Source organism: Xyrauchen texanus, chromosome 2 (genome assembly GCF_025860055.1).
Source record: "Xyrauchen texanus isolate HMW12.3.18 chromosome 2, RBS_HiC_50CHRs, whole genome shotgun sequence".
Taxonomy (NCBI): Eukaryota; Metazoa; Chordata; class Actinopteri; order Cypriniformes; family Catostomidae; genus Xyrauchen; species Xyrauchen texanus.
Genome location: NC_068277.1, coordinates 4,512,567 through 4,536,148, shown reverse-complemented (window position 1 = coordinate 4,536,148; position 23,582 = coordinate 4,512,567). Strand labels below are relative to the sequence as shown.

General features: G+C 39.5%; 1 protein-coding gene across 4 annotated transcripts in view; it reads left to right on the top strand.

The window, feature by feature from the left end:
* The first annotated feature begins 10,661 nt into the window (after positions 1–10,661).
* Positions 10,662–23,582, top strand: part of cacnb2a (calcium channel, voltage-dependent, beta 2a) — a 48,717-nt gene continuing 35,796 nt past the window's right edge. For 2 of the 4 annotated variants that reach the window (XM_052140081.1, XM_052140065.1), the window contains exon 1: positions 22,530–22,773. In XM_052140081.1, coding sequence (XP_051996041.1) covers positions 22,708–22,773 — 66 coding nt within the window. In that variant the 5' untranslated portion in view covers positions 22,530–22,707. Of the gene's footprint in view, positions 10,776–20,907; positions 21,145–22,529; positions 22,774–23,582 lie in introns of those variants that run through there. The other 2 variants (XM_052140072.1, XM_052140090.1) reach the window with 2 other exon arrangements.

The following is a 23,582-nucleotide window of genomic DNA, read 5'->3' as shown; positions in this document are numbered from 1 at the left end:
ACCGACCGCCCGGACGTGGTGTACGGCCTCCGTCCTGCGAGGCAAGTGGGGACTGGACTCCCCGACCGCCTGGAGCGGTGGAGCAAGGGGTGGAGGAGAGCCCTGCCATCCCCCAGAAATGCGGAGGGGTCGATGGAAGACCACCGTCCGCGAGGGGAGGAGGGAAGTCTCTCCCCGACCGCCTGGAGCGGTAGGGCCGCTGCCAGGGGCAGAGGAGAGTCCCCATGAGTCGCCGAGAACGCGGAGGGGCATTCTTTCCATAGGGGGTCATGAGGGCACGCCCTCCCCCAGGGAAAGAGTTGGGGGATGTACGTCATTCTGGGGGCTCCCCAGCCTGAGAGAACGAGGGAGGAATGTGGCAGGGCGGAGGGCCGGGTCGTGATCCTACACACCCGGTCCCGTATTAGGCTAATCAAGCCTCCCGAGAGGGATGAAGGTCGACTGCAGAGGATCGTGCGGGAGAGAGAGATCGTTTACGGACATGTCCGTCATATGTGTGTGTTTGTCTTTTGTTTAGGTTTTATATTAAACTATTATTTATATTGACAAGCCGGTTCTCGCCTCCTCTTTCCCTTGATCCCTTTACATCTAGTTTTATTTGGGCTGTCGCCTAATATTTTATGCAATAATTCAGTGCGATTTAATTATATTCAAAATAATGTGTTAAAATGTCTGCAATTAATCATAATCATAATATGGAGGATTCCAACCAAGCAGTTCAAGCGTGAAGGTACAACCTGTTTTCAGCAGGGGGCAGTAAGCGAAACTCCAGCTCTATAGGCAACAATAGGGCTGGGAATTGCCACAGACCTGAATAGATATTACAATGATATTTACTTTCCAATTAGATGTGTATTGCGAACCTATAAGTATTGCGATTTGAAGTTGATTTTTAATTTTTTTATTTATTTAGCTGTTTTCTCAGAAAGAAATGTCCATTGAAGAAGAGTTGTGTCTGAACTGACAGTCGTTCCACTCCGTAATACAGAATTTACAGGTTAAAGGTTGGGATGTGCAAAACTTCCAATTTAAAACTACCAATCGACCAGTCAGTGCGTTGTCTGAGTTAATAGGCTCTTTGTAAAATCAGATCTTATCAGGTAGACTGTCCACACTATTAATTGCAAGTGATCAAATCAGATTTGCGCATTCAGACATAACCAACCTATCGGCATGGGTTGCTTTGTTAACGACGTAGGCGTACCCATGTGACGATGCTTTCAAAACAGATGCTGGAAAAATGGAGGTGCCCTGTCCAGTCACGGTGCAGAACTCCTTGTCCGGACGTCATTTGAAACCACCTCCTGATGTGGTTTGAATCAGATTCAGTAAAATCAGATTTCACGTGGTTTTTTCGCTGTCCAGACTATCAAACACTCACCTTACATTTTATATATATATATATAAAAATACATATGTGTGTGTGACACTCCTGTTCTACCCACTCCAAATGGGACTCGAACTGGTGTCTCCGGCATGGGAGGTGGGTGCGCTAACAAGGAGGCTAAAGGCTACAGCCTCTAGCGTCAGTCGCTAGTGCACCTCTTGAGGTCAGGATAGTGAGGTTTATACACATTGCTAAGCTATCTATCATCTGGCCACCATTACACACACCCCCCCCCTAAACCTCACTACCAACCGGGTCATGGCACCATTGTGAAGCTCCTGTTCTACCCGCTCCATACGGGACTCGAACCGGCATCTCTGGCATTGGAAACGGGTGCGCTTACAAGGTGGCTAAAGGCTACAGCCTCTAGCGTCAGTCGCTAGTGCAACTCTTGAGGTCAGGAGTGTGAGGTTTATACACATTGCACAGCTATCTATCAGCTGGCTCCCATTACACACACACACACACACACACATATATATATATAACATGTATTTATATATTTAAACAAGACAAGAATACTGATTAAGAGAAATGCTTTATTGCAAGCATGCTAGTGATGGTGAAGACTAATATGTAAGAATTGGTTTAAGGAAATTACCATTCTCCCTCTCTGTTGTTCACCAGACAACAGAAGCAAAACAAGGGAGATCACAGACTCTGGAGAATAAGGGTGAGACAGAGGGGAGGGACAAATAGTTTGAGTAAACGTGTGCTCAAGTAATGATGGCAACAGAATGATAGAGCTGTGTTTATGTGTAACAGATGAAAGACAAGTAACAGACCAACATGTAAACCCCTCTCTACTGAGTCCATGAATAGTTTTCTCTTCTCTGAATTGGTGTTTTTCATGTTGTAAAGGACTTAAATCGCTCTAAGCTCACTTGTAGGTGTGTCCACCAAATCCCTGCACTCTGATTGGATGCTTTCTGTGGCCCTTCAAGAGGCATTTTGAATATACATATCAACTGAGAATACCTCCTTCAGTTCTGATAGTTATTGTTATTGTCAGTAACCAGTAGCAGATAAAGGTGGTCAAATCCTCATTCATGCTTACAGAGAAAAATTAGGATTATCATATTCTGAGTTCATTGTTCTTGTGTGGTACTTTGTCCTTGCGATTCAAAGTGAAGTTTCGATCTTGTCGTCTTGGCAAGCTATTTGCTCAGTGTTATGGATAAGTTGGCAACCTTAAGGTAAATCCACCATGGTTTTTCTCAATGGACTTCCACCCAGACCATTCTTCTGATGGTAACCCACCAAAGAGGAGCATGTGAGGCATCAGTCTCTTCTCCACCCTTTACCTGCATGGAGCTTCACGTTGCAGAGGACAAAGCACCCAAGAGTAAGAAAGTGTCCTGGGTGAGTTCCAGATGTTAAGTTATAGCTAGCTCAGGGAATTGAGTGCTTGTGTATTTGTGTGTGTGACAGCAGTGTTATGCCGTATTTTGTTCATGTTCATGTCAGGGGAAATTGAGTTATCTTGGAAACTTGTTAGGAATTGAATATCATACCTAGAATAATTGTAAAACAAATTACATGAACCTGTTGGTTCCTAGCTTGAGTAAATGAATCCAACTCAAGTAAATTCTCCATTCATTTTTGGATAACACTTTTATTTTAAGATTGTATTAGTTAACAATAGCTGATATTAACATACTAACAATGCATTTATTCATCGTGGTTAATGTTAATTTCTATAAATTATAATAGATTATTATATTATTAAAGCTGCACTATGTAACTTTGTGCTCTCTAGCGACATCTGTGGTTGATACTTAAAATTGCAAGCAAATTGCAGAAGAACACTTTACGTCAGTCGTGTTTCGGCACTGCTCTTCTGGTGGATGAATCTCATGATTTGATACCTGGACATCACCTGTGTGTGATCACGACTGGGAGATATTTAGAGGCAGTGTCATAACATGCTATTTTAATGTTGATTTTGTTATACAATGAAACATTTAAAACTGAAAGTTGTTATATTATATTTTACAGCCTCAGTTGATAATGCAAGTGAACCGTAATACTACAATAGTATGTTTATTCAATGCATAATAAACTTTATTAAACATGAAAATAATATGCAAAAATTTACATATAAAGCATTATAGCAGGTAAACAATGCCGCTAAACGGATAACAGATAAACATCCTTCCAGATTGCAGCGATGCTGTCCTGAGCTGTGTGAGTGTGCGGCTCGCAAACTAAAATAGTGCATTACCGCCATCTACTGTTAACATGGGAACGTAGTTTCTCCAGCCGGAACATGAGACCGCAGGTTCTTCTTTCCTGTGTTTACGGACATGACGGAATGACACAAGGATGAAGATCATAAGCCAGCGATTTTGAGCCAAATCGGACCAGACAGCTCAAAATACAATAATTTTATAGGCTTAACTTAGTGAATCGGGGTAAGGACATTAGTTTGAACACTGATTGTTTATGTAGTCATTCAGGGCTGGACTGGGAAGGGAAATCAGCACGGGATTTTACATGGCAACTGGGCCAATTGTCCTTTTATGCATATCGCAACGCCATTTTGTGGTCCATTCTGTATAACTCGCCAGCTGGTTTTTGCTTGTCGCGGCCCATTCGGCACGTTTCGCGGCCAACCCACCGGCCTGCTCGGTTCACCCGATGGCCAGTCCGCCCCTGAATGGCCCAAAAGTGAGTCGGCCCATAGAGAAAATGCCCGGTATGCCAGATAACCAGTCCAGCCCTGCACTCAATCAACAATGACAATTTGTTCATTTTTAATTAAACAAATCTTGCGCATAGTGCAACTTAAATATATATATAGTTAAATTCTGTATGTAACATGTATTGTTAATGCACCATGAACTAACAATGAAAAACAAAGAACAATAGTATTTTGTAAATAAACCACTAATAATTTAACTAAGATCAATAAATAATGCAAAATAATTGTTTATTGTCAGCTCATGATATCGAATGCTTTAACTAATATTAACAAACCTTGTGTCACCATGTATTGTAGTTCAATATTCAGTGCATTCAGAATGTATTCAGACCCTTTCACATTTTGTTGTTGCAGCCATGCTAAAATGCTAAAATGTTTTTTCTCTCACATCAATCTACACTCCATACCCATTATACTCCATATTGACAAAACAAAAAACTGATTTTTGATAAGAAAACTGAAATATCACATTGACATAAGTATTCAGACCCTTAACACAGTACTTAGTTGAAGCATCTTTGGCAGCGATTACAGCCTCAAGTCTTTTTGGGTATGATACGACAAGCTTTGCACACCTGGATTTGGGGATTTTCAGACATTCTTCTCTGCAGATCCTCTCAAGCTCTGTCAGGTTGGATGGGGGTTGGTGGATGGCCATTTTCAGGTCTCTTCAGAGGTATTCAATCGGGTTCAAGTCTGGGCTCTAGCTGGGCCTCTCAAGGACATTCACAGAGTTGTCTCTAAGCCATTCTTGCACTGTCTTGGCTGTGTGCTTAGTGCAGGTAAACCGTCGCCCCAGTCTGAGGTCCTGAGTGCTCTGGACCAAGTTTTCATAACGAATATCTCTGTATTTTGCACCTAATCAGTCCCTGAGTCTCTGCTGCTGAAAAACACCCCCACAATATAATGCTACCACCACTAGGGCTGGGCGATATATCAAATACTATCTATATAATCTAGAATCTAGAACAAACCAGTGACGCGCTGATCTGCTTTCAGATCAGTTCACGTGCATTGTGAAATCGAAGTAATGCAGGTTCAAGCATTCACACAATTCCAAACATTAGTAACAATTATAAGTTAGTATACAAATGTACAAACACGGCACAGAATAAATAAAAAGGAGATTACAGTGTTTCAGGAAATGCAGAACATTGAAACAAAAGCTCCTTGTGAAGTTGAAAACGACAGTATTCAAAATAAAAGCCCCCAGGTAAAGCTGAAGTAAACGTGACAGAAATATATAACTTTTGTATAATACGAATCTAATCATCCGAATAATAATGATACTTTAGCATTATATTATAATAATCAACCAGACGTGTCCCACAGTAATAATGAAGTATTATGCAATGTTCAACTGGGGTTTCAAAAATAAGTCAGTGAAGTAGCTTTGCACAGTAAAAACATTTGAAGGCAAGTACCGTAATTTCCGGACTATTGAGCGCACCTGAATATAAGCCGCACCCACTGATTTTTAAATAAAATATTATTTTGAACATAAATAAGCCGCACCTGTCTATTAGCCGCAGGTGCCTACCGGTACATTGAAACAAATTAACTTTACTCATGCTTTAACGAAACCACGACTTGTAACAAAAATAAATAGGCTTTAACGAAACACGGTGTGGCAGCGGGCGTGGTCAAGCGCCCGTCCGGGAGAAAAGCGGTAAGGGTGCTTACACCTGAGCTAAATTATGTCTAACACGGTGTCTAATTTCAGTAAGCATGGGAGAGCAGCATAAAAGGCAGCAGCCACAGAGCTGAGAGAGTGACACACGTCAGTCTAGTGTTGGCGCATAGAAGAATTGAGAAACTTTATAAAATTGATTGTAAACATTGCTGTGGCCATTAAAAGCCTTACCTGGAACGTCAAGTGCCCTGCTGAAAACTGTCACACTGGTGCCCGTGTTACAGTTTTCCCAAGAAGGACACGTGAAGCAGGGCACTTGAAATTAGACACCGGTGTTAGACATAATTTAGCGCAGGTGTAAGCGCCCTTACAGCTTTTCTTTCCCGGACGGGCGCTTGACCACTCCCCCGCTGCCACACACGGCTTGTAATAAAACATTTGAAGTAAACAGTAGCCTACCAAGAAAGTCATTGGTCACTATCTTCCTCGTCCTGTGCACTGAAACCACTGAAGTCATCTCCTTCGGTGTCGGAGTTGAATAGCCTCAGATTTAGTTGTCTTTTTGCACTGAGTCAATTCCTCACGCTGCTGTTTCCAACGTCTTATCATCGACTCATTAAGACCAATCTCCCGTGCAGCAGATCTATTTCCTTTCCAACAGCCAGATCAATCGCCTTCAACTTGAAAGCAGCATCATATGCGTTTCTCCATGTCTTTGCCATGGTGAGGGTGACAAAATTACTACCGTAATAAGAATGATGGGAAGTTTGAGCGCGCTCGATTGAATCTAAACAGTAAACAAAAAAAGTTGTTTTGACCTTAACCCGTTCCGCAATTTCATTGGTCTAATGGTCACAGAATGTTTTTTTTTTTATAAAATTTGAAAGCGGGAAAAATCCATATATTAGCCGCGTCATTGTATAAGCCGCGAGGTTCAAAGCGTGGGAAAAAAGTTGCGGCTTATAGTCCGGAAATTACGGTAATGCTTTTTATTAAGCTACTATGTATCGTGTATGAAATATAAATATAAAGTGCATATCAAGGAAAATTATTGAATTTCATTCTCATTTGTGTTTATTTAATGAAAGTTTTGTTAATGTCTTTAAAATATTTAATCTACTAGGCTACAATGGCTGTTTGAAATAATAGTTCCTCTGTTAAAACAAAAAACCCTTTTGAGACATTTTAGAGCAAATACATAATTATCGAGATATATAAAATATCGTCAATAGGCTTTTAAGACATATCGCCCAGCACTAACCACCACTCTGCTTCACTGTTGGGATGGTATTGTGCAGGTGACGAGCGGTGCCTGGTTTATTCCAGCTTGGAATTGAGGAAAAACAGACCAATCTTGGTTTCATTAGACCAGAGAATCTTGTTACATCAAACATACTGATGTCTATTATCAAGATAGCTTTCTAACCAAGAGTAAGCACGGCCTCTAAAACCATACAGCTCTAGTTTATTCATTAACAATTTATGATCTATGGTATCAAAGGCTTTTTTGAGGTCGACAAAAACACCTAAAGTAAAATACTTTTTGTCTAATGCAGATGCTATATAATCAACTAATTTAATAACTGCCATTGAAGTCGATCGACCACTTCTGAATCCATGATGATCATCACTTAATATCATGCATTTTTCTATGAAACTATCAAGCCTCTTCAAAAAAGGTTTTTCCAGTATTTTTGAAAATTGAGATAATAAGGAAATTGGTCTATAGTTTGAGTATAAATGACTATCACCACTCTTGTAAATTGATATAATTTTTGCAATTTTCATCTGATCTGGAAACACTCCAGTGTAACCCCGGTGTCCTGGCCAAATTCCCCTCATTGGCCCCTATCTATCATGGCCTTGTATTAATCTCCATCCCTGAATTGGCTACATCACTCTACTCTCTCCTCCCCACCAATAGCTGGTGTGTGTTGGGTGTTCTGGTGCACTATGGCTGCTGTTGCATCATCCCTATGCTATGTAAAGTGCTTTGAGTGCCTAGAAAATGTAAGGAATTATTAACTCTCTAGATGGCCATCATCTGTATGTTCCTGAAAGGTTGCTGGCTCTCCATTATTCCGGTCAGTAACTCATCCAACTGGTTAGTATCTTTGCAGGTCCTTGCCAACCTTAAGCCTCTCTCTTCAGGCTTAAGCAGCAGTTTTTTTAGGTTTCTTTTTTTGTTCTTCCACATCACCTGTATTGAATAACACCTGTAATCTCAGTGATTTCACAAAACAGTAAGGAAATAAAGCTGAGGATTCTTACCTGAAGTTGTTGTAATGTTCTTGAAGATGTGTGTTCATTTGGATTTAATTCCTTACAAATAGATATCCAGGCATTACTTTTCTTTGATTCCACAGCTGTTGTGTGCAGTTTATCTTCAATGATCTTGAAACTATTTTCTTTAAAACAGTTTTCTCATGCTCAGTAAAGTTTTTTGATCACAGTCTCTTTTCTGCTGCCATTGCTTTCCTTGGATTTGCTTCACAATTTTAGGCTTTTCTGGGTCCATTCCATGTTTCATAGGTAACCTCAGTCCAGCTAATTCAGACTAGCACAGGTGGTTTTAAATGAATCTTGTTTACTTTAGTTCAGGACTCCTTAGTCCAGGCATTAGTAATCGGTACTTAATCTGTGTTTCAGAGCGCCATTTTTTAAACCATGATTAACCATTCTAGGTTAAGGCCTACTCCTGACATAATTTAAACCCTGTCCAGGAAACCACCCATTAGTGTGCAGGTTCGTATATAATGCGTCATTGTCTGTACAAATTTGTACCTGCATCATTACTACTTTCTAAAAAATAAATAAATGAATATGGTAGTCTTTTTGCCTTGTTAGAAGCTGTTTTAACCCATTTTATAGGTAGCACATACAAAGTATAGCGTAATGGCATTGGTTTTGTGTCTGGACTATTTTCACTGATAAAGTTTGTATGTTGAGAAACAAGGCATTTCTGTTTTAGATAAATGACAATGCGAATAGTTATGATATTAGGTAAATCAGATATAGACATTAGGTTACACCAATCATAACAATAAGGCCTAACTACTGGACTAACTGCATTTTCATTTAACTCATTGATACTGGACTAACTGCATTTTTCTAAAACGAATCATTACTGGACCAACTTTACTGTTTTTTGTATCTATTTTTTTACTGGGACTGCATTTTTTCTTGAACTAATTGTTGCTGGACTATCTGCATTTAATGGAACTACTCATTACTGGAATATCTGCAGTTAATTTAACTAATAATTTCTGGAATAACTGCATTTAATGGAACTACTCATTACTGGAATAACTACATTTAATGGAACTACTCCTTACTGGAATAACTACATTTAATGGAACTACTCCTTACTGGAATAACTACATTTAATGGAACTACTCCTTACTGGAATAACTACATTTAATGGAACTACTCCTTACTGGAATAACTACATTTAATGGAACTACTCCTTACTGGAATAACTACATTTAATGGAACTACTCCTTACTGGAATAACTACATTTAATGGAACTACTCCTTACTGGAATAACTACATTTAATGGAACTACTCCTTACTGGAATAACTACATTTAATGGAACTACTCCTTACTGGAATAACTACATTTAATGGAACTACTCCTTACTGGAATAACTACATTTAATGGAACTACTCCTTACTGGAATAACTACATTTAATGGAACTACTCCTTACTGGAATAACTACATTTAATGGAACTAATAATTTCTGGAATAACTGCATTTAATGGAACTACTCCTTACTGGAATAACTACATTTAATGGAACTACTCCTTACTGGAATAACTACATTTAATGGAACTACTCCTTACTGGAATAACTACATTTAATGGAACTACTCCTTACTGGAATAACCACATTTAATGGAACTAATCATTCCCAGCCAATCACATGCAAGCCGTTGCTTTATAGGTCTGTTCACAAGCTATCACATTGCTATTTCAGTGTGCTAACACGGTAACTTCCACCACCCCACCACCACCAGTTGAGTCCCGGCCTGCACGGGGATAGGCTCCTCACCCCTGCCTCCTATCTCCGGCAGGATATGACGGTTCCGAGTACAACTTCTTCAGACCGCCAGACGGGGCCTACGCCAAAGAGCGAGACATTACTTTTCTGTTTTATATGCATCAAATAAATGTCAAATTTCACTCAAGTCTGCAAGTCTTCCTGATGCATTACTAAATGCATTTTTCTGGAAGTAGTCAGAACTAGATTTACTGCATTTTACTGGAAATAATTGTTGCTGGGCTAATTTTGTTTCTCTTGAATTTCTCAGGAATAACTGCATTATTATGGAACTTATCATAGCTAGACTAACTGCGTTTTTATGGAAGTAATTGTTACTGGAACTGCATTTTCTGAAACTAGCCAATTCATTGCTGGAGGCTTAGTTTTCCAGGCTTATATCAATACTGTACAAATCTGGGTCAAACCCTAGTGTGTGTGTGTGAGAGCCGAAACAGCTAGACCATGTTATGAATTGGTTGCAGTAACCATTTACATAACAACTGTTAGTACATTGAATCCTCTCCTTACTTTTAAGCTAATTTTGCCTTTCAAAACAAATTCTGCTTTAACTAAAGTGATCATCTTCATTCATTAGCATGAGATCTGCTGACTGTACACTAGTGCCACTTTTGTCTGGTAGTGTACTGTATGTGTATGACTGCTTGTGTTTGTATAAACGTCTGAAAGAATGGGTCAGTCACTGTAGGTTTTTTTCTTAGTGTGGGAAAGACAGAGAGAATTCTGGGTAGCGTAACTTGCTTTGGGAGGGCGGAGAATGTGGAGTATTAGACCATTCACTTTAAAAGCACATAGTTGTGCCCCTGGAAACTCGAACTCAAGCCCACAAGAGTGGGACGGGAAGGAAGCACCCCCCTCTTTCTAGGACTGTTTATAGAGTGACTGGGTGGAGTACCGCTCTCACACACACACTTATTTATACGTACACACACACACTGACAGACACGCTCAGAGACATGTACCTCTCTACCAGCGAGGAATCTGATGTGGTGAGTCCCGAATATCTTCCCTTTTCAGCTGCATGAAAAATAATGTCTCCTTTCTGGAATTGTTTGGGCTGAATAACTGATTCTGTGAAGTTTCCTGAACTTATTTGCCGCCCAAAAGAGTCTTGCTTTGATGTTGCATAAGAGTACAGGAGTCTTTTTAAAGTATGTTTAGAAGCCTGTGATTGAATTAGCTGTACAAATTTGTTGTTAACATCTGTGATAACATCTGGAATAGACTAGTGTGCATGCTATCTATCACAGGCCATAGCACATGAACAAACTGACTTATGAACATTTGTCTGCAAGTGTTCCAGGTACTTCCAGTTTTTTCTCTTTAGCTGTACAAACTGTTTTGTGATCATAAAACTCGTACAATTCTTCATAAAAAGTCTCAGAAGGCTTCTATGTAATTTCTGGATAAGATCCGTTAGTAACATCAAACTGTTTTGTTCCGTACTAGCCAATTAATCCGTATTGCAAGAATTTTATCTAGATGTTTACTACAGTAGTTGCTAGTGTAAACAATACTGGTGCACCCAGTCATGAATCATATAAGCTTTACAATACATGCAGATTTTAAAGAGTTTTAATGAACAGATGTGGAGTTTTTTGATATATGGAGTAGAGATGGGACGATATGGTTCTCACGTTTCGGTTCAAATTATTCAAAATTAAGTTTTTAAATACACAATATAAATGCTCAAAGATTAAATAATAAGAGTTTCCCATATACTTTCCTCTATAAATTTTTTTAGCACAAACAAATAAGCTTTTTAAAATAAAAAACGTAATAAATAGAGGGTTTTAGGCTGGTCAGGTGCAAAACAAGCAACAGAACTGAACAGAACCTGAAAGCGTATATGTTTTTCATTTAATAATTTGTCATCATAATTGTAATCACATTTTGACTTTTTAAAAATAGAAATGTACTACATTCTATTCATTCATATTCTATCACAAATAGGGCTGGGTATCGATACAGATTTCACAATTCGAATCCAATTCACAATATGGGAATATTTCAGGTGTGATGTTCCTTTTGCGTATATATGACATAGATTCTCTCCCAGCTAATGCTGTGAATTATACAGGGACCTTCTAAATAGGTACAATATGAAAATAGTAATTTGACTAATTATTAGATTTAATCATTTTGAGCACATTGTAACTTTTTAAAAATGAACAAATCAATGCATTTAATCAGTAAATATATTATATTAATACATTTTTATTGCTGAACACGTGCTAAAAAGTGTTACTGTCTCTTTAAAGAAATTCAGCATTTCTGTACACTGTAAATTACTTACATTTACATTTATGCATTTGGCAGACGCTTTTATCCAAAGTGACTTATTAAAGGGACAACCCCCCCCAGAGCAAACTGGAATTAAATGTCTTGCTCTAGGACACAATGGTGTTGGCTGTGGCGATCGAACCAGTGACCTTCTGATTAACAGTTATGTGCTGATTAACAGTTATGTGCTTTAGCCCACTACACATATATATACTTCATCTCATCTGTGCTATGCCTGATTACAATTAAATGTTTCTTTTTTAATTTCTTTTGTTTATGATCATCAACTGACTGTATAGAATAGAAAGGATATTAAAAAATATATTATTCAATGATAAATCGGTTGCGTGGAACTCCTATTTGGACGCACATTACACGGATCAACTTTTACTGTCAACACGCAGTGAAAGGATCTCACTGATCAATACTCCACCACTATACTACACAATTACCGGTGAGTGAAATCTAAACATTTACCAGCATAGCACAAAATTTGGTTGCAAATGCAAGTAATTTCCTCTCATATTAGTGGATGGTTGCGCATAGAGTAAAAGATCGGTCCATGGCTTTTTAGAATCAATATTGTATCAACCAAACGTAAAAAAAATAAATAAATTAAAATAAAATAATGAAAAAAAAATTATAAATTAGCCAGCCTAATCATGAAAATGTATTTATAATATTGATAAGCACTGTCACGGTTTGAGATAATGTTTACAGTAAAACTGTTGAATTTACCTTCATTTGTATAACAAGCACTAAAAATGGTACTGTCACTTTAAGAAATCATCTAAAAAAAAGTTTGGTCCCATCCCTAATATGGAGTGTATCTTTGATTGGCAGATGTGTACATTGTGTACCCAGTATTGGCTGCTCCATTATACAGGCAAAAACAGAGATAACTCTACTCAACAAATAAAACCGCTTCATATGTACTATAAAGTTAGATGAAAAGTAAAGAAGGTAGAAAGAGACAAATCACTTCTGTGTACAGTAGGCTACAGTTGAAGTCAGTAGTTTACATTCACTTAAAACTAATGTTTTAGATACCGCACAGATTTAATATTAGCAAACAAATTTGGCAAGTCGTTTAGGGCATCTACTTTGTGCATGACACGAGTAATTTTTCCAACAATTGTTTACAGACCGATTGTTTCACTTTTAATTGACTATATCACAATTCCAGTGGGTCAGAAGTTTAAACAGCTTGGAAAATTCCAGAAAATTATTTCAAGCCTTTAGACAGTTAGCCAATTAGCTTCTGATAGGAGGTGTACTGAATTGAAGGTGTACCTGTGAATGTATTTTAAGAACTACCTTCAAAATCAGTGCCTCTTTGCTTAACATCATGGGAAAATCAAAAGAAATCAGCCAAGACCTCAGCAAAAAACTTGTGGATCTCCACAAGTCTGGTTCATCCTTGGGAGCAATTTCCAAATGCCTGAAGGTGCCACGTTCATCTGTACAAACAATAGTATGCAAGTATAAACATCATGTGACCACACGGCCATCATACCGTTCAGGAAGAGACTCATTCTGTCTCCTAGAGATGAACGTAGTTTGTGGTGCAATAAGTGCAAATCAATCCCAGAACAACAGCAAAGGAGCTTGTGAAGATGCTGGAGGAAACAGGCAGACAAGTATCTATATCCACAGTAAAACGAGTCCTATATCCACATAACCTGAAAGGCTGCTCAGCAAGGAAGAAGCCACTGCTCCAAACAGTCAAAAAAAAAAAAAAAAAAAAAGCCAGACTACAGTTTTCAAGTGTGCATGGGGACAAAGATCTCGTTATGTTTGGAGGAAAAAGGGTGAGTCTTGCAAGCTGAAGAACACCATCCCGACCGTGAAGCATGGGGGTGCAGCATCATGTTGTGGGGGTGCTGCAGGAGGGACTGGTGCACTTCACTAAATAGATGACATCATGATGAAGGAACATTATGTGGATATAGTGAAGCAACATCTCAATGACATCAGCCAGGAAGTTAAAGCTCGGTCACAAATGGGTCTTCCAAATGGACAATGACCCCAAACACTAGAGGTCGACCGATTAATCGGCCGGCCGATTTTTAGCATTTTTTACATAATCAGCATTGGCCAATTTCCAAGTATATCAAGCCGATTATTAGGCAGGCGCATCTGTGGGCAGCCTAGTGTTGTTGTGGAACACGTGTTCGACGCACGCTGCCCCTAGAGTCATTTTCCAGCAGAGTGAGCAGACCTCATCCAGTGCCTAAGGAAGGAGCTAAGTTCCTTGGAGAAAACGGTAAGGATAAAATTTGTATAACTTCTTTAGATTTAATTAAAAACTTTTGATATGTTACTGCCAACTTCAAGAAAAAACGTGACAAACGCGATAGGCGACATGACGTTCGGCTACTTTGGATATTGATAGCGTAGTTGAAGTTGCATTCTCACAGCAGAAGGGTTGCTATCATGTCACAATAAGTAAGCAAGAATTTTGCAATTACAGACAGTGAATCTGAGACTTTTATTTGTTCTGTTTGTGTGTCTTATATTTGAGAGGGTTGTCACTCAATGCAGAGAAATAAGTAATAAAAAAGATACCAACGCGCTATATGCTATTGAGGGACTGGCTTTGGTAAGCTCGGACGTTATCGGTTCTGCTGTCGGTACTGGAGAAATTAAGAAAATACATTCTTTATTGCTATAAAGAGAAAGTTATTTTATCTCGCCAGCCATTTATATGTATAATAATTCTATGAAACCATTTGTCTGTGATGCAATTTAGCCATTCGCAGTCAGAGAGAGAGAGAGAGAGAGAGATCTCGCGCACAGCGAGCACAACACTAGCCCAGCTAAATGAGTGACAGAACTAAACATTCAAACCCAGGCTGGTTTAGATCTGTGATATTAGTCTGATTTTATTTTATATTTCACCTTCCAAAGATTATAAAAAGAATATTTATACATAAGCCGCATTCTGTCTAGCACAACTTCCTTCCCTTCACAGCGGTGCACTGACATTTCTCCCTAAAACTCAAACTTAACGTCAGAATCAGCACGATCGGTGATTGTTGTAAAATGCTACTGTTGCTAAACTGCGGGACGCGTTTAATAATAAAATAGCGCAAGAGATACCGTTCCCAAGGCGGCGCGCGCTCCGAAACAGACAGCAACAAGACAAGCAAACTATAGACTACTTTGGGTTTCATGTGCGCATCTAAACGATCAAATATACACAAAAATATGTCTAAACGACCGACTTGGAGATTCATTCAACACAGTTTATGTCTTAAATGGAGGTAGTTATGGAAATAGTTGGGAGAAAATATGCTGCATCAGGAGTCTATTAGATCTGAACTCGGTCTTAAAGGGGAAGCATCCTAATAAACATGCCGACGATTGAGCCATTACTGCGAATCAAACAACAAAAGGCAAAGAGAAAATCACTTACAGCTCTTGAATGAATAACTTCTGCATTAATAAGCATTAATCTATCTATGATAAACTATGCAGTGTTATTTTACAATTGATTACTTTATTAGATTTCTTTTTAGACCACACCTGAACAGTAATGTTAGTAGACCTTCCTGAAATTAAATCACTGTGCCTATATAACGTTTATCTTAAAAAGAACCGTTAAGAATACAGTTGAAGTACCGGATCGATAAGCAGTATCGGTAAGATAGTAATACCATTAAAACCTTACCGATACCCATCCCTAGTTATGCCTGTGCTTCTCTTGGATGCTCTGAATATTGGATTACGTGTCTGGATTGCCCCTTAATTAAAGCTGCATTTGGATCTCAACCTTCGTGTCTCGGAGCAGTTCGTAACACCTGCTTTGTTTATTTAATATATTTGTTATACATTATTTATATAATATGTTTTTACATTATACATTTTTAATTTAAGTGTCAAGTGTTCAATAAATGTATTTGTTGAGAAATGTTGTCTATCTTAAGTAATTATTTGTGTTACATTTTATCTTACAAATAAAAGGTTCAAATAAGAGGTTAAAAACAAGCACATATCGGCCAAATATCGGCCAAAATAAATCGGCTGCATTAATCGGCCATCGGCCGACCCGGATTTCAAAAGATCGGCATCGGCCTGAAAAAACCAATATCGGTCGACCTCTACCAAACACACCTCCAAAGTTGTGGCAAAATGGCTTCAGGACAACAAAGTCAAGGTATTGGAGTGTCCATCACAAAGCCCTGATCTCAATCCAATAAAACATTTGTGGACAGAACTGAAAAAGCGTGTGTGAGCAAAGAGTCCTACAAACCTGACTCAGTTACACCAGTTCTGTCTGGAGGAATGGGACAAAATTCCAGCAACTTATTGTGAGAAGCTTGTGGAGGCTCCCCAAAATGTTAAACCCAAGTTAAACTATTTAAAGGCAACGCTACCAAAGTGTATGTAAACTTCTGACCCACTGGGAATGTGACGAAAGAAATAAAAGTGAAATAAATAATTCTCTCTACGATTATTCTGACATTTCACATTCTCAAAATTAAGTAGTGATCCGAACTGACCTAATACAGGGAATGTTTTCTATGATTAAATGTCAGGAATTGTGAAAAACTGAGTTTAAATGTATTTGGCTAAGCTGTATGTAAACTTCTTCAACTATATATATGAAAGGCGATGGTGACGTTGTGTGATGTAATCAATAACTGAGATTCTCCACATTGATGTCTGTTCTAATGGAACATGTTTGAACTTTCAGAGTGGATCTATATGTTTAAAATATTGATTCCCAGCGAGACCATCTGTAGCAGAGATTGCTATTAGTGATTGAATTCCTCATTTAAATGAATATTTTTTGACTCTCCGCCGTTCCTCTACATTAAATGTATATCATGGTTTACAGTGATGATTCCTTCTGGCGAATTATGTAAGATACCACTGCGGTGTTGTCAGTTCTCAACAGAACATGATGTCTGTGAATGAATGTCAGAAAGATACAGAATCAGTCAATTAAAAGGAATCTACTATCTCTGAATATCCTTCATCAAAAAAGTACAGTATGAAAGCAAGGAAAGTAGACTATACTTCTGAGACAAAAGCAAAAGGGACATTCTTGGACCGCTCATTCTGTGGTACAACATAGTGGCTCTGAACATGACCGAATTCAGTCAGAGTCCCAGAAAACTTGTTATCAATGTGAGAGTGGAAAAAAATGCTTTTGATTGACAGTGAATCCTACATAATTTAGGTTGATTCACACCAAACGTGTCTTTGAACATTGTGCCATGTCCAGCTGTTTTTATCACACAGGTGCACCAAATTTTTGAGACGGCGGGTAAAAAAGAACATCAACTTTTAAAATCATGTCTCAAGACATCTGTGTTTTGTTGGAGGCACATTTTTTTAGATGTCAAATCAGTTAAAAAAGAACGTCAACTTTTAAAGCGTGTCAGCTCGTGTCTAAGCGCTCTTTCCCATAGTTTTTTATGTAAATAGCCTATGCGCTAGATGATTGTTGCGCAATGTCCAGCTGTATTTTTAGTATCTCGCATACGTGTACCACATTTTTTAGATACAACTAGATAAAAAAATAATTTCAACTGATAAAAGCAATTCTTGGGATATGTGTTGCACTGCATCTAGATTTTTAATGCATAAATGGCCTCTCAGTGTTAGATTGGACTGTTTAAAACCAGTTGTGGATCACATGACTTCCGTTGAGCTTGTTCGAAATGTTGAAAAATAACATGAAACTGGAGCGTGTTGTGTGCACAAAGCATTTTACATTTACATTTAGTCAATTAGCAGACACTTTTATCCAAAGCGACTTACAAATGAGGAACATAGCAAGCAATTCAATCATATCTGCAATATCCCACTGCCAAGTTCTCAAAGTGGCTGGAGAAATAATGTGTAGAAGAAAGAGACAGACAATTGTTGAATAATAAGTAAGTGCATTTAGTGTGGTTGAGAGGAGATCGTAGTAGCAGATCACGTGGAGGTTGATGGAAGTTCATTCCACCAGTAACAGAGAAAGTATATGATCGTGAAATAGATTTTGTTGTATTATGCGATTGGACCACCAGTTTCATTGACCACAGAGAGCGAGGTGGGAAATACAGCCGTGGCCAAAAGTATTGGCAGTGACATACATTTTGTGTTTTGCAAAGTTTGCTGCTTCAGTATTTGTAGATTATTTTTTCACATGTTTCTATGGTATACTGGAAAACAATGATAAGCTTTTCATGAGTTTTATAAGGTTTTGTTGGCAAAAACATTCAATATATGCAAAGAGTCAATTTTTACAGTGTTGACCCTTGTTCTGCATAACCTCTGCAATTCACTCTGGCATGCTGGATATCAGCTTCTGGGCCAAATTCTGACTGATGGCGATCCATTCTTGCCTTATTAGTGCTTGGAGTTGTTCACAATTTGTGGGCTTCTGCTTGTCCACTCGCCTTTTGAGGATTGACCACATGTTCTCTATGGGATTAAGATCCGGAGAGTTGCCTGGCCACGGATCCAAACGTTCAATGTAATGATCTCCGAGCCACTTCAGTATCACTCTTGCCTTGTGGCATGGTGCTCCATCATGCTGGAAAATGCACGGATCATCATCAAATGGCTCCTGGATCATTGGGAGAAGTTGCTCTTGCAGGATGTTTTGATACCATTCTTTATTCATGGAAGTTTTTTGGGGGCAGAATTATGAGAAAGCCCACTCCCTTGGATGAAAAGAAACCCCACAGGTGGATGGTCTCAGGATGCTTCACTGTTGGCACGACACAGGACTCATGGTAGTGTTCACTTTCTCTTCTCTGGACTATCAATTTTCCAGATGTCCCAAACAGTCGGAGGGGGGCTTCATCAGAGAAAATAACTTTGCACCAGTCTTCTGCTGTCCAATCCTTGTACTTCCTGCAGAATGTCAGTCTGTCCTTGATGTTTTTCTTGGAGCTGTCCTTCTTGACACCAGGCCATTGTCCAAAAGTCTTCACCTCACTGCATCACAGATGCACTCACACCAAACTGCTGCCAATATTGAGCTCTGCACTGGTGGTGACATGATTCCGTAGCTGACACCTCAGGAGGAGACGTCCTGACACTTGCTGGACACTCTGGGATGTCCTGAAGCCTTCATCACTGCAGTTGAACCTCTCCCCTTGAAGTTCTAGATGATCCGGTAAATGGTTCATTCAGGTGCAATATTCTTTGCAGCAATTTTCTTGCATTTGAGGCCATTTTGATGTAAATTGATTTCTGCATGTCTTTCTTTAGAGGTAACCATTGTGAACAAGAACACAATGATTGGAAGCACTTCTTCCCTTATTTTATAGCAATCAGTCTGCTCTTATAATCCAATCAGAATGATAGAGTGATGTCACCTGACTAGTACTCGTTCACACTTTCCCAGGTGTTGCTGATATGATTAGTGAAATGATGTTAGCTGGTAATTTTGTGCCAGGGCCAAAAAACTGAAGGCCAGAGTCAAAGCCTTGAATTTGATGCGGGCAGCAACAGGTAAACCGTGGAGTGAAATCAAGAGTGGTGTGATGTGAGCTCTCTTTGACTGATTGAAGCTCAGATGAGCTGCTGCATTCTGGACCATCTGCAGTGGCTAATCATGCTAGCTGGGAGGCCAGCCAACAGGGCATTACAGTAGTCCAGTCTCGAGATGACTAGAGCTTGGACCACAGCATATTCAGATAGGAAAGTGGGCAGTGAAGTAAAGCTGGTCATCTACCACCGCTCTCAAGTTCCGAGCTGTCTTGGTTGGCGTTAGTGTAGTTGAATCATGCAGAAGGTTGTAGTCAACAGACAGGTTGGTTGGGATCACAAGGAGTTCTGTCTTGACCAGGTTGAGCTGAAGGTGACATTCCATCATTCAGGCCGAGATCTCCGAGAGGCAGGTAGAGATGGTGAGGGTCGTCAGATTGGAACGACAGGTAGAGCTGCGTATCATCTGTGTAGCAGTGGTAGGAAAAACCATGTGCCTTAATTATTGGTCCAAGTGATGTAGTGTAGATTTGGAATAGGAGGAGTCCAAGTACTGATACCTGAGGAACACCAGAGGTCAGCTGGTGTGACTTGAACACCTCTGCTCTCCAGGTGACCTTGAAGGATCTGCCTGTTAGGTATGACTTAAACCATCCAAGCGCACTTTATAAGCAAATCTGAATGGCAGACTTCTGCAATAGTCTGAATTTGTTTGGGGTGCTCACATAAAATTGTAATTCTTATGAACTGCCCTGAGACCTCTGAAACAAATGAAACTATTGTCCAGAACTGAACAGACAGTTGGAGAGCACATAATCTCCATATGACTGTCAGGCCACTGATTAGTCATTTACTTAATGTAACCATTGACTTGACTATCCATCGACTTTTCTGGACAAATAGGCATCTAGAATTTTTTTTTTTTGTTGTGCAATCCCATGTAGCTAAAGCCCATGCAAGCCTAATTTTTGTGAACAATGCAAGTTGTTATGGTTAGCCCAGATAGTTGGGTATCAGATTCAAATGCTCTCAACTCTAGCACACTATAAGATGCAGGTGGATCCAGGAATAAGATGAAGAACCCCTGTTGGGCTTGGGAAAGTTTCATAGGACATTTTTAGGGGCGGCTGTGGTTCAGTTGGTAGAGCGGGTCGGCCACTATTCTCAGGGTTGGTGGTTTGAACCCCGGCCCAGACGACTCCACATGCCAAAGTGTCCTTGGGCAAGACACCTAACCCAAAGTTGCTCCCAATGGCAGGCTAGCATCTTGCTAGCTCTGCCGCCATTGGTGTATGAATGTGTGTGTGTGTGAATGTGTGAATGAGTCACAGTGTAAAGCGCTTTGAATACAATTAGGGTTAAAAAGGCGCTATATAAGTGCAGACCATTTATAAACATTCATTCACTGTGTTTAATGTGTGTGTGTTTTTGTTTTGTCTCACATAAATCCTACACCTATCCCTACCCCTGACTGGGGTGAGACTTTTCTCAACCAGTTGGCTCTGGTAATGTTGTGGAGCAAACATGTAGCCACCCCAACTTTTTGGGAGGTTTGGGAGATGCTGAAGGAAGAGCTGGTTTTCAGGTCCAATACCCCTGTGGTGCTTCTACAGAGAATATACTGAGGCCACTGATTAGGTGGGCAACAACTGGAAAGAGATGGGCTCTCACTTTCCTTTGTACTTATTCTCATTTGTTTGCTCACTCATTTGTTTTATCATTCTTTTTCTCTTTCATTCTTTCGGTTGTTTTTTAATTTTTTCTGTTGTTCTTTGTCTTTCATCCTCTCTGTCATTTTTTTCTTCTTTCAGTCATTATTTTATTTCTGTCAATGCCTGTTGTTGTTCTTTCATTCTTTTTTAATTGTTTGGTTCTTTCTATCTTTGTTTTTCATTCAATCATTTGTTTATTCGTTCTTTCATTCTTTCTGTTGTTCTTTAATTTGTAAGTTTATATTCTTTCTGTCATTATTTGTTGCTCCTTCATCCTCCATCCATTTTTTCTTTCTGTCAGTTTTTCATTCTTTCTTAAGGTCGTTCTTTTTGCCGTTCATTCTGTCATTTTATTTCTGTAGTTTTTTTTTCATTATTTCTTTCTGACATATTTTCTGTTGTTCTTTCATTCTATCTTTATCACTCTTTCATTCTGTCTGTCGTTCTTTCTCACGCACACACACAAGCACAGTCACAGGGGCATTAATCACAGCAGAGAAGTGCAGATGGAGAGACCATGTAGAGGAATGCAGAGACAGCGCGAGTGCTGGGGAGGAGGAGGAGAGAGAGAGAGAGAGAGAGAGAGAGAGAGAGAGAGAGAGAGAGAGAGAGAGAGAGAGAGCTGAGTAAGAGTGAAGGTGCAGAGAGAAAGCAAAACAGAGGAGCTGATACAGGAATCACATGAGAGCGAGAGGAAGACTGCAGAGCTCACAGATGACTGTCCAGATGACTGCCTGATGTTTAGCAACACTATGCTTACACAGAAGGACCAAAACTGACATATAAGGAGCAAAGTGGGAGCAAAACGCTGCAGCACCTGAGAGACACAGAGATTGCAGCAGTGTTGCTAGCTTCTTTAGCATCACCGGAGTGCCAGGCTCTGGGGATCGGGCAAGGGCTCTCCAGCGAGGAGCATGGCATCTGGGCTTACTGGCGTTTTTGCAGCAGGGTGGGATGGAAAATTAGGAGAAAATATGTAACCAACAAAGTCTACACTGACTGCCGCAGCTGCCATCATTCACTATGCGCAGGGAACAAGAGCTTGTACATGCACGTGGAATTGCGCGCCATTGTCAACAACGCAACAGCGAAACTCTCCGTCCCCACAGCAACAGCAGCGGTGTAGCTAGCATTGTCAACGTTAGCCCGAGCAATAGCAGAGATATTAGGTAGCATCTTATGGAGGCTAAATTTAAGTGAAAGATATTTAAGGTAAATTAAAACCAATTTAAATGAACCACAGCAGTGGCGTGTTTATGGTGCCGCTGTCTGCATTTGATTATCCAACAAGGACTTCGTACTCTTATACTGTGTGAAGTTTCAATGTAGCTTTTTTCGTTTTCGTTCGCAGCTTTGTCTTAAACTTTGACTGACATTTGTATATGATATAGTTGATGCCATTGGTAGTCGGTATTTGATTGTTGATAGAGTTCATTGACGTTTGTGGTTGGTATGGTGAGGAGAGCAAATGCTCTAACCGGATTGGCTGATGAAGGCCTCATGGATTCGTCTGCTGAAACGAGCAACGGGGACTCGAGTAAAGAACAACATCGGTGTAAGAAGCTATAAACCTTACTACACACACGTATGATATCCAAGTATATAATCGAATAGCTTGTTTTGATATATATAACATATTTAATATAATTACAATTAATCCATTGGTAATGCAAGTGCAAAATGACATTACCATCTCCCATGTCAACTGAAAGGTTGACATGGGATCAATCACATTTATCATATCTTAAATTATGACAATATATAACTTGTGTAGCTGTGGGATGTCTTGTAAACTGTATGTGTGTATCGTAATTGATCAGGTGCTAAAAGGTGATTTTATCACACATTGTGGAAAATCACTGAGATAAAGACTGCAGTAAAAGTGCTACGGGGGGTGTGTGTGTGTGTGTGTGTGTGTGTGTGTGTGTGAGAGAGAGATTGACACTGTTTGATGTGCTCAACACTACACACAGGCACTTTTCATTCTTAGCTTCTTACTTTACTTCCCTCTTGCTCTTTGCTTCCTTTCTTTCTTCCTGCTTTCCTTCTTGCTCTTACTTTCTTGCTTTTTTCTTTCTCCTTCCTGCCTTTCATTCCTTCCTTCCTTCCTGCTTTTTCTTCTTTATTTCCAACCTTCTTTCCTTCCTTTCTTCTTGTTCGCTCTTTCCTTCCTTCTTTTCCTTCTTGCTCTTACCATCCTGCTTTTTTCTTTCTCCTTCCTGCTTTTTGTTCCTTCCTTCTTGCTCTTTGCATCCTTCCTGCTTTTTCTTTCTTCATTCTTTATTTCCTTCCTCCCTTCATTCCTTTCTTCCTGCTTTTTACTTCCTGGATTCCTTCTTGCTCTTTCCTTCCTGCTTTTCATTC